This window comes from Primulina tabacum, chromosome 2 (assembly GCF_025594145.1).
Source record: "Primulina tabacum isolate GXHZ01 chromosome 2, ASM2559414v2, whole genome shotgun sequence".
NCBI lineage: Eukaryota > Viridiplantae > Streptophyta > Magnoliopsida > Lamiales > Gesneriaceae > Primulina > Primulina tabacum.
The window spans coordinates 18,424,859-18,437,425 of NC_134551.1; the positions used below are offsets into that span (position 1 = coordinate 18,424,859).

The 12,567-nt window shown below is 37.3% G+C and overlaps 1 protein-coding gene across 1 annotated transcript; it reads left to right on the forward strand.

Annotated features, from left to right (window-relative positions):
- Positions 1–7,966: 7,966 nt before the first annotated feature.
- LOC142537554 (uncharacterized) lies at positions 7,967–10,673 on the forward strand. Its single transcript, XM_075643062.1, has 2 exons — positions 7,967–8,602; positions 10,248–10,673. The coding sequence occupies exons 1-2, from the start codon at positions 7,967–7,969 to the stop codon at positions 10,671–10,673; spliced, it is 1,062 nt and encodes a 353-aa protein (XP_075499177.1).
- Positions 10,674–12,567: the final 1,894 nt, after the last annotated feature.

The window sequence follows — 12,567 nt, forward strand, 5'->3', positions numbered from 1 at the left end:
AAAACATTTTAATCAAAATACAAAGAATTTAATAATTTATATGCATGTGGTTCGCGTGGCCCTTTAAATTTTCGGGGCGTTACAACAAGTATGCAAGCATGTTTAAGAAAAGTCTTATGATGATGGCACGTCTATGTTTATGTATGTATGTACAAGTTTTAAGTATGTTACGTTCAAGATTTTAAGTATGCAAGTTCAAGTTTCAAGTACGTACGCTCTATTTTAAAGTTGCATGTGATTTTATTACATATTACTCGTTACTCCCAGTTTATACATGTTGAGTCTTTAGACTCACTAGACTTGATTGATGCAGGTGAGGATGTATTTGGGCGGGAGGCTAAAGCCGAGGACCGTCAAGTTTTAAGTTTTATGAAATGTTTAAAAGTACTCTGATTTATGTTACTGGTTATGAGATTTTAAGCAAATAATTTTGTCAAACTTTACTTCGAGATCTTTCGTTACAACGGTTGTTGAGATGAACAATTTATTTTATCGAATTTTGAGGGTTCACGTCTTATTTAAGAAATTTTTAATTTTTCCGCAAATTTTAAAATAGTTAAAAGTACGGTATGTTACAGAATATCTTGCCCAGAAGAGTTCTGGAAACGCTATGTTCTATATTGAAGTAAACATTTCAATTAACTCTACTTCTTGGGTATTGGATACCGGCTGTGGCTCACATCTTTGTAATGATTTGAAGGTGATGAGAAGAAGTAGGAGACTAAGGGAAGGTGAGACCTTCTTGAGGATGGACAATGGAGCAAGAGTTGCTGCCAAGACCGTAGGAGATGTTTACTTATTGTTGAACAATGATTTTAAGTTGATTTAAGAGATGTTTTGTTTAAACCTGATTTGGTGAAAAACATTGTTTCCATTTCTATGCTTGATAAAGATGGATATTCTTGTTTATTTAGCAAATGTGTTTGCAACATTTACAAGAATGAATGTTTGATTGGTACTGGAGAACTTGAAAACGATCTCTACACCTTAAAATTGAAAGATATTCTACTAAACAATGTCCAAGCAATAACAACAACAAACAAGCAAAAACAAGATACTCTAAATTCGGCACAATTATGACATTCTCGATTAGGACATATTTCTTTAAGAAGGATGAACAAGCTAGTGGGAGTAGGCATGTTTGATATGTCTGATATTAATTCTCTCACGACTTGTGAACCTGTCTGAAATGAAAGATGACCAAAATTCTCTTTAAGGGCCATGTAGAGCGAGCCAAAGGGTTATTGGATTTGATCCATACCGATGTGTGCGGTCCGCTTAGCATTACCACTAAGCATGGACATGCCTACTTCATCACCTTTACCGATGACTTTTCAAGGTATGGGTATGTGTATTTGATAAAATACAAATCTGAAGCCTTTGAAAGGTTCAAAGAATTCAGAAGTGAAGTAGAGAAACAGTTGGGACGAAGCTTCAAGTCACTTTGATCGGATCGAGGTGGTAAGTTCTTGAGTGCCTAGTTCCAAGAGTATCTTAAGGAGAATGAGATTCTCTTGCAGTGGACTCCGCCTGCTACGCCACAATTGAATGGTGTTTCTGAGCGTCGTAACCGGATTTTGATGGACATGGTTTGGTCTATGATGGGGTTCACGGAGTTGCCACCATCCTTTTGGGGATATGCGCTTGAGAAAGCGGTACTGTTGATGAACAATGGCTATTCAAAGGAAATTGATAAGACACCATATAAGATATGGATGTGTAAGCCTCCCAAATATTCTTATCTTAGAATATAGGGATGTCCTACATATGTGAAGCAGACAGTGGGAGATAAATTGGATAGTCGATCCATTTTATGTTACTTTGTGGGATATCCAAGGAATTCAGTTGGATATTATTTCTATCATCCCCAAGACACAAATATGTTTGTTTCTAGGAATGCAACCTTTTTGGAAAAGAAATTTCTATTGGATAAAAAAGGGGAGATGATAAAACTCGAATAGGTTTGAGAGACACCCACAATTGAAGAACCCACACTCGAAGAGCCAAAAGAGGAGATAAAAGCTCCTAGAAGATCCGAGAGAGTCTCGAGACCACCTATGAGGTATGGTCTGCTTCTTAAAGAGGGCCATCTCGAGACCACCGATTCATCCAAGTGGCTTGAAGCGATGGAATCTGAGTGAATTCCATGCATTCGAACCAAGTGTGGAATCTCGTGGATCCACCTGAGGGAATTGTTCCCATAGGGTGTAAATGGATTTACAAGAGGAAACTTGGGGCGGATGGGAAGGTATTGACCTTCAAGGCGCGATTGGTGGCAAAAGGATATACTCAAAGACAAGAAGTTGACTTTGAGGAAACCTTTTCTCTAGTTGCAATGTTCAAGTCTATAAGGATATTGCTAGCCATAGCTGCATAGTATGACTATGAGATATGATAGATGGATGTCAAGACAACCTTTCTTAATGGGGATATTAAGGAAGAGATTTACATGTCTCAAGCTGAAGGGTTTACATCTGTCGGAAGTGAGCATATGGTATGTAAACTTCAGATATCTATTTATGGTCTAAAGCCGGTATTTAGGAGTTGGAACCTCATATTTGACAGTACAATCAAAGAGTTTGGTTTTACTAAAAATCTTGAGGAACCCTGTGTGTATAAGAAGGTCAGCGGGAGTGCTGTGACATTCCTTGTGCTTTATGTTGATGACAATCTACTCATTGGGAATGATGTAGGGATGTTGCAATCAACTAAGATATGGTTAGCGAGTAAGTTCTCGATGCAGGACTTGGGTAAAGCATCTTTGGTATTTAGAATACAGATCTATAGAGATAGATCGAGAAGATTGCTTAGTCTCACACAGTCCACATACATTGATACCATCATTAAGCGGTTCTCGATGGATGACTCCAAGAGAGAACATCTACCAATGTGTCATGGCATGTCACTATCCAACTCTATGTCTCCCAAGACTGATGCAGAGATAGCGGCGATGACACGCATTCCGTATGCATCTGCAATTGGTAGCATCATGTATGGGATGATATCTACATGTCCTGACGTGGCTTTTTGCTACTACTTAAATTATAATTCACCCAAGTGTAGGTTGTCTGCAAGTAATATATTTCGTGAGTACGAGATCGATCCACAGAGAGGTTATTTTAAGTTTAAATTTATTAATTTATAAATTACCAAATTCAAGAATGAAGTTTACAAATTATAAATTTGTCAAGGCTCAAAGATTTATTCTTGGTTTATGTAATATTATTTAACTAAAATTAAAATAAAGGAAACCACCATAATTAATAGTTTCAAGAAAATTAAATAATTAAACACACACATAATATAATATAGTTCCCATTATAGAAAATACCGAATTAACCGATATTTTATATATAGTACCTATGATTATATATATAACTATATAAATATATAACTGCATAAAGTAAATGTTAAATTAAATCATTATATTTCATTTAGAACAATCGGCAGAGCCACGCTATTGCCAAAATGAAATATATGATTTAATAAGTTAGTTGCGATAAAATAAAAGTTAGTTGCGGGAAAGTAAAAGTTAAATACGAAAAATAAAAGTTAGTTGCGGTAAAGTAAAAGTTAGTTGCAGTAAAGTAAAAGTTAGATGCGAAAAGTAAAAGTTAGTTGCGATAAAGTAAATGTTAGATTGTTAGATGTTAGTATAAATCATAATATTGCATTTAGAACAACCGACAGAGCCACGCTATCGTCGAAATGAAATATATGATATATATATATATATATAATATAAAAATAATAATAATTGAAGAAATATTTACTGTATCAAAACTAAACAACAAATCAAGATAATCACTTTAATGGTATCAAGCATTTGATGTAAATTGATAACAACAAATAATTCATTTTTATACCTACAATAAAAGAAGTTAGCTAAATGAAATGAAATAAAGAAATAATATACAAAATATAAACAATCTTACTATACCAAGAATTCATCCTCTTCACCTTGACATAACAGATTTAGCTTTCCATGAGCTTACTTTTGATCAACACTCATATTTGGGAAAATGAAAAATATATTTGAACTTAGAACTTTTATACAAACACGCTATATTTTACAATGGGATAGAATGATCCTCAAGCTATCACAAGGCTTCTATCTATAAGCCAAATGAGAGAAAGGGTCAAAAATTTTATTAATGCCATATAGTTGTAATAGTAGTTTTTCTCTCCTTCAACTTCAATTCCATGGCCCTTCTTTCAATGCTATGTTCCACGACTTTATTCTCCGAATTTGACTCTGCTCAAAACAGCAAACATGTAGGAAATTGTCTGTAGAAAATTTGGCCATTCGGTTCACCTCATTTGGTTAAATATTGAATTATTTATGATTTTTTTACTATAAGCTGGTCATTGTAAAAGTAAATTTGTCATCCTTTTGATTTTGCACAATTTGATCATCTTAATGAACTTTTTAGGCATTCATGTCTTCTGCAAAGTTGTAGATAATTTCTCAAGGATTCCAAACATGTTTGAATCACCTTCATTTGAATTTTGTAGCTTGAGTTATAATTATTTTACCAACACGTAGAAAACCTGAAAATAAAACATATTTAGTAAGATATTTAATTATAAACAAATTATACTAAAATAACATAATTTTATAATTAAAACTTAAATTTTAAAATACAGGTTTTAACATATAATAAATTATTAATTTTAAGTTTCATCACTTTTTTACCAAGTGTAGTGAGTAAATATCAATCGAACCCTGGTCTTCCACACTGGAAAGCTGTGAAAGACATTCTCAAGTATTTTAGAAGGACCAATAAGCTGTTCTTGGTCTATGGGGGTGGAGAACATGAAATCGGAAGGCTATACCGACTCTAGTTTCCAAAGCAATATCCATGACTCGAAGTCAACCTCTGGGTTCATATTCATGCTCAATGGTGCTGGTGTCTCTTGGAAGAGTTCCAAGCAAGACAGTACTGTGGATTCCACCACCGAGGCCGAATACATTGCTGCATCAGCTGTAGCAAAGGAGGCTGTTTGGATAAGGAATTTCGTCCAAGAGTTGGACGACATTCCTAATGGAGTTGCTCCTGTCCCGGTGTTTTGTGACAACATGGGAGCTATAGCTCAAGTAAAGGAGCCAAGTCTCATCAGAAATCCAAATATGTATTGAGAAAGTACCACATCCTCCGAGAGATTGTGGAAAGAGGAGAAGTGTCGATTGACAAAGTCGGCTCTGTAGATAATGTTGCTGATCCACTAACTAAGCCTTTACCTGGACCATTATTTGAGAAGCATCACGAATCGATGGGTTTGAAGCATATGGATAGTTTGCTCCAGTGCAAATGCGAGATTGTTATAGCAGGTGCCCATCGAGCCAAGTGTTGGCCGAGGGTTCATGTAATGACCCGACACCACTCACCCGCAATCATTAATCATTACCTGCCAAGACCTATATTTCCAGGAGGTCTTGGGTTCAAATCCTGGGAAGATAAAAGCTCCAGTGCCTGGGCTGGAGAAGTCCTATGAGTAATGATCGCGGGTGAGTGGTGTCGGGTCATTACAATAAAAGGCGCAATTGTAATAGCCGATCGTTCATGTCTTTTATTATGAATTAGGGTATTTTTATGGTGATGGTTTATGGCTTTAAATTATGATATGAATGGTAATGAATGTTATAGAATGGAATAGATAATGGATGGGTAGAATAGAATGTTGAATTTGTGTTAAATAAGTAATGGAAGTGCTCTAACGGTATAAAACTGTGGCAGTAGTTGTGATTTTTAGCATAATGTTTTGTATATTGATCCAATTGATGTGAGGCCTCTTCCATTGGAAATATAAGATATAAGGCTATAACTTTTGTGTTTTGAGTTTCGTTCAAATCATTGTGGAAGATAGACCAAAAGCGCCCCGAAGTGTGTCGTGCGTATCGTCGTTCCTACAAGTGACACATGTTGGGAGAATGAGCATAACTCTTTACTCAGACCTCCAAATGACATGAGGCCAATTGGAGATGAAAGCCAAGACATAGGGCTACAACTTTCCTGTTTACACTTTTTCTAATTCTGAAGGGAAGAGGCGTTTCGGAAGCGATCTTTACAGTGGCTGTGCATAGAGCGGCGCCCGAGCGGTAAGATTTGACCGCCCGAGCGCGCCCCGTTCTGAATTTATGAGTTTTGGGCAGTAAGTTCGGCGCTAGGGCGGTAATATGTGACCGCCCGAGCGCCCAGCAGGTTAAAAAGCGTGTTTTGGTGTTCGGGAAGGCATAAAATCGAATGGGATCATCTTTTTACTCATTTTCCTTCTCTTCTTTTCTCTCCATCGGTTTCTTCCATTTTTATTCTTCCCCTCCTATCATCTCTTGATTTATTCCTTCAATCCAAGTTGGTATCTTCATCTAAGCTAAGAGAAGGATCAAGGTAAGCTATTACTTAGTCTTGTTCTTAGATTCCTTGAGTTGTAAGTTTGTATTGGTAAGTTTTCGACTTACGGGGGATTGAAAGCTTAAGAAAGTGATATTAATGGATTCTATTATGGTTTTATCTTGTAGAATCATCACCAAGTGCCAAGGCTAGTGTATCTCTAGTTGGTTGTAAGTAGATTCTTCCTTTGAATGCATCTCATGATCTATGTATATGATAAATGATATTTTAAATGATTTTAGCTCCTTTAACTCATTGATTATGTACATTGTATGTATTGATATATTGAAAAGAGATGGAATTGATGCCAATGACAAAGTAAAGGAGCTAACGTTTTAGCACGCACACCACGTGTTTGATAAAATGTTCAATGAATGTTTTTATGGCTTGATGGTTATGTGGTATTGTGGTGTTACCTATGGTAATTCTAAACCCACTTGACTGAAGTTGATCAACATAATGACATGTACTGTGACCGATTTTGACTGAGACGTACATGTGTACAATTGATTGATGACCTATCAATGCCATACGAATGAAAAGAAATGAATTGTTCTATAGATGCCATCTTATAATTGTTATATACGCATTTTATTGACTGATGGCATATTACGGTTAAGAAATGGTATGGATTCCTTCATTACTCTATGGTATATGTACTTGTTATTTAAAGGTCTACTTGCTGAGTTTTTATAACTCATTTCAGTTATGTTCATGAGATGCAGATACAGGTAACCGAGACTGATACGGCGTGGTGTCGAGACGGAAGAAGGAAATGTGCCAATCTTGGAGCTAGGATGAAAGGATTATTTTGTCAATGGATGATTTAAGAAAGTATTTTGTTTTGTAATGGTTGGAGTTTGCTAATATATTTTGTTGTAACCCACCTGATATTTTGGGAGTTTAAACTTGTCTCAAGTATTTTGGTAATTCAAAAGGAATGCTTTTGATTTTGTATATCTCTATATATTAGTTGTGGGAATGTTTTGATGTACTGGTTTTATTGCTTGAGGCAAGTGGTGAGTTCCTTTTTATGGGGAAACTCTGCCAAAATTTTTAAAGTACATACTTTCCTCCAAGTCTATTTTTTTAAAGCTTCCGCATTATAGAGTTTATTATTTTAATACGATTCAGGGTGTCACATTTAGTGGTATCAGAGCGGTCGTTTTTCGGACCAATGTTTGGCACATGACTTCTTCTGTTGGCGACACTTCGGTATGTATATTTCTGCATCTCATTGATGTACTGATAGGATGATAAGTATCTTTAATGGTATGTAGATGATTTAAAATGATTTTAAACTGAGATGCAATGTAAGAGATGCCACCTAAGAGGAAAGCTGTAGAGGGAGAAGATAGTTCCTCATCACGAGTTGTTGATGAGTTTAGTAAGTTGCTCAAGGAGCAAGCCAAAGTTCATGGAGATCAATTCCAAGAGTTATTGAGACTTCAGAACCCAGTACAAGGGAGAGGTAGAGGTCTTGTGAGACAGGAGCCTAGTTCAGAGGGAGCGTATGACAGATTTAAAAGAATGAATCCACCTGAGTTTGTGGGAAGTGCGGACCCTCTTATGCTATGGAATGGGTTAAAGCTATTGAAGCAATCTTTGACTACCTGCACTTTGAGGATAATGATCGAGTTAGTTGTGCAGTGTTTCTTCTGACCAAGACTGCACGCATTTGGCGGGAGGCCACGAAGGTAACTGTCAACGTTCAAACCCTCCAATGGAATGAGTTCAAGGAGCTATTTTATGACAAATATTTCTCCACGAATGTCAAGACACAGAAAGTGAAGGAGTTCTTAGAACTAAAGCTGGGCAACTTGAATGTGAATGATTATATTTTGAAGTTTGAAGAAGGTTGTTTGTTTGTTCCTTTCAGTGCCTCGAATGACAAAGATCGAGGGGAACACTTCATGAGAGGCTTGAGAGCTGAGATCAGGAGGGATGTCAGAATGTCTAAGGCCACAACGTACAAAGAGATCGTGGAGAAAGATTTTTTAGCGGAGCATGACGAGAAAGAGATTGAGAAGGAAAGGCAATTGAGAAGACAGAGCTTTAATCAAAAGATCCAAACTTCGAGCCAAAGTTGGAAAGGGGGATACAAAGGAAAAGGAAAAGAAGAACATCGAGGTAAAGCTCCTGTGGTTCAGTCTGAGACGAATAGGCCTTTATGTCCCAAATGCAACAAGGCACACAAGGGTGAATGTCTTGTAGGGAGCAACAAATGTTACAAATGTGGATGTGCGTGTCACATTGCGGCATCGTACCAACCCGAACCAACATTAAACCGACGTTTAACCATGATTAAAAATCAAGTTGTTGGTCTGAATCGTCTCGTTTTTGGTTCTATTGTTAAGTTTTGGTAAAGATAAGAATATTTTCATGTGTCACATATTAGAATTAGGTTGCAGCAGGCCTGAGAGCGATCCAACTCATCCGGTAAAAATAAGGTTATAATTATATTACGTGCATAAAAATATAAAACGTTTATTTTTTAGATATATGCGATATGTCTTGTGGCCACCTTACGTTTATGGGTTTGGAAGTAGGTAGGCGCAACCGAGGACCTCTCCACCCGGTGACTTACGACCGGTTTACGATTATGTATGGGTACGGATATCCAGTCCAAGGGCTGTGGTGATATCTACCGCCCAGTATACTGTGGTTTAGTCTGATCAGGCGCTCACGTTATGTTATGGGCCACTTGCTTAGAAACATTATCTCTACCAGAAAATTATGATATGATATGACAGAGCTCTATTGAGCAGAGTTTTTACGTATGATTTTCAGATATGCACGTAGTTATAATTATTCATGATACGATTTTCACCATGCGCTTTACGATACCATATGTTTACGTTGCATGTGATTTTATGATATATTAACTTGTTATTCACGATATATACATGTTGAGTCTTTAGACTCACTAGACTTGATTGTTGTAGGTATTGATGAGGTCGAGACTGCGGGCGGAGACCAGTGAACTATTTTGGGGCAGCAGTAGTAAATCCGAGGACCTCATGTTTTAGTTTATCCACCTTTTAGCGTTCAAACTAAATTTTATGATGTTGGATTATTTTTAGTTGTTGTTGGAAATACAATGTTGACTTCCGCTGTTATTCTAAAGTTAAACTTATTTACATGTTTATTTTATAAATGAGGCAAGATAATTATTTATTTAGAAAATTTTTAATAATTCCGCTAAAATATGAATACGAAATACGGGCCTTTACAGTTGGTAACTTTGGAGTTCTTATGTGATGAGCTATCGAAAAGAAGATGCACCTTCGTGATATGAGTAGTACAAATCAAATCTTTTAAGCCCTTTTCAACTGTACAGTCCATTACATTGAACAGTCTCAGAATCCCTCTCATTCCCGTGTGGGTCGGTGCATTCATGTTCCCTCCACCTAGAAGCCTGACCGGAGCCGCTCATTATCCGTGCAACTATGGCACCGGCGATCGCTTATGTCCTCACTCACACGCACCCTGGGAAAATTCCCAGGAGGTCACCCATCCCAAAATTGCCCCAAGTTAAGCATGCTTAACTTTGGAGTTCTTATGTGATGAGCTACCGAAAAGAAGATGCACCTTCGTGATATGAGTAATACAAATCAAATCTTTTAAGCCCTCTTCAACTGTACAGTCCATTACTTAGGCCGAGGACGAACCCAAGGGCGCATCTTCTCTTTGACCAAAGAGGGTGTTAATCCAGATACGTCGGTTATATCATGTACTATTCTGATTTCAGGCAATGTAGCTCTTACTTTAATTGATACTGGAGCTACGCATTCCTTTGTGTCTGAAAATTTCATGAGATCATTGGGGATTGCACCTATATTTGAACCTCTCTAGTTTAATATTGTGCTTCCTTCGGGTGATGTGATTTGTCCTACAAGTGTGATTAAAGCTTGTCCTATTCAAGTGAATGAGAGACTCTTATTTGCTGATTTGATTGTGATTCCTATGATAGAGTTTGATGTGATTTTGGGTATGGATTGGCTATCATCATATCGTGCAGTAATAGATTGTGTGGAAAAGACTGTACGATTTTCGACAGAGGAAGGTGACAATAGGGTCTTCAAGCGTTCAGGTACTTCGCTTGACACTTCTTTTATTACTTGTTTGAAGGTGAATAAGATGTTGGTTAAGGGGTGTCAGGGATTTCTGGCGTCAGTAATGGATGTGAGTAAGGAATATAATGTGGATGTGATGCAAATGTGGTTGATCAAGCACCAAAGAAAGCATGGGAGTCATTGGAGTTGCCCAAAGGACCTATAAGGAGGGGACGAAGCAAGAAGTTTAAAGATGCACTTCAAGGACTAATGATGAGCTATCAAGGAAGTCCTACAAGTTGGATGTCTAAATTAGAGTAGGTTGAGAATCATGGGAATAATATTTGAGGTTTTTGGAATGTTATTCAAGTGCAATTGCCGAAGGTACAGCGCACCCGCGCCAGTTCAGGGACTGCACCCGCTGTCCATAATAATCAAATTTAAGAGAATATTGCCGAAGCTATACCGCATCCGCGGTCAGAAGGCGAGCGCACCCGCGGAAGGCGAGCGCACCCGCGCTCCTAAAAGGACCGCACCCGCGGTCCTTTGCATCCAAACTTCGCCGAAGCGGCACCGCACCCGCGGTCCAGTCTGCAGCGCACCCGCGGTCTTTTGTCAACTTCCGTGTCAAATTTGCTTGTTATCATAATTAAGCCTTTTTACACTACTTTTTCATAATTTATTGAATATATATTCAGTGTATCAGACCATGAACGAATTATGATGAATGATAGATAAAAGTTCTTGAGTTTTCTCTCAATTTGCAAAGCTTGTGCTTTGTGTTTATCAAAATCAAACTTATCAAAGATTGCATCTTTGTGGCGTTTGTCGATTGTTCTTCGCACGGATTGTCAAAACAAGTTCTTTGAAGGTTCACTTGAAATTCAATTGTTTTGATATTTGTTGCTAAGTTATAATCGCTTAGAGGTAAATATCACAAAATCGTTACTTGTTTCAAAAGATCAGGACAAAATAATCGTTCCTTGTTTGTTATTGAATTGAGGGTGCGATTTATATATTCGTGCTTGCCTTTCATTCGTACGAGGATTCGTATCATTTGGTATCAGAGCTTTGGCTCATTGAATTCAAGTAAGTATCGTTGTTGTTATTTTTTAGATCTGTCTCAAATTTCATTCTGTTTTCAGATCTGTTGTATCCTTTTGTTTCTATTGTCATATATACCAAAAACAAAAACAAAAATTTGTTCTGTTTCAAGTTTTGTGTTATCCTTTGTTCTATTTTAAGATCTGCGTTTTTTCTATCATCTTTTGATAATCCAGAATTCCCGAAAAATTTGTTCTGTGTTATTCTGTCGTTCTTGTTTTTGTGCAATCCATGTGAAACAGTTGCAAGTGTTCACAAGTTGAATCTTGTTAGTTTGATAAAAAAAAATTAATATATATATAAAGATTGAGCACACCTTTGAGAGAACTATCAAATTCTAGTGAAAAACATTTGAGTGCGAGTGTTATTTCTTTGGAGTGATCGTGAGAATTTGGGTGAGTAAAATCTTTTATTTCTACTAACATTTTATTGCAGGTACAAAATCTGAAATTAAAATGGAGAGGAAAGTAGGAGAGAGTTCGAACCAAGGGTTATCTAAGGTTCAAATGGAGGCGTTATTTGGGCATTTTAGTAGAATGTTGAGGGCCGAGTTGGATCCTTTATATGAGAGGTTGGAGAGGCTTGAAGTTAGTACGAGTGAAAATAAATCTAAGCCTAAAGGTTTGGGTAGAGTGGATGAAGAAGAGAATGATTATGATTTGGAGGGAGAAGAGGAGAGCCAAAACGAGAATTGGGGTAGAAGCGGAAGAGGTAGAGGATTTGGTAGGGGAAGAAGAGAAGCCTTACGTGGTAGGTACGATGATGGGAATAAGGAAGATAATAACATAGGCAACATTAAGATGAAAATTCCGTCGTTCCATGGTAAGTCGGATCCAGAGGCTTATTTAGAATGGGAAAAGCGAGTTGAATTTGTGTTTGATTGTCACCATTATTCCGAACAAAAGAAGGTTAGGTTGGCCGTGGTTGAATTTGTTGATTATGCACTCATTTGGTGGGATCAATTAGTGACCACTATGAGAAGATGCAATGAGAGGCCTATAGAAACTTGGGCGGAG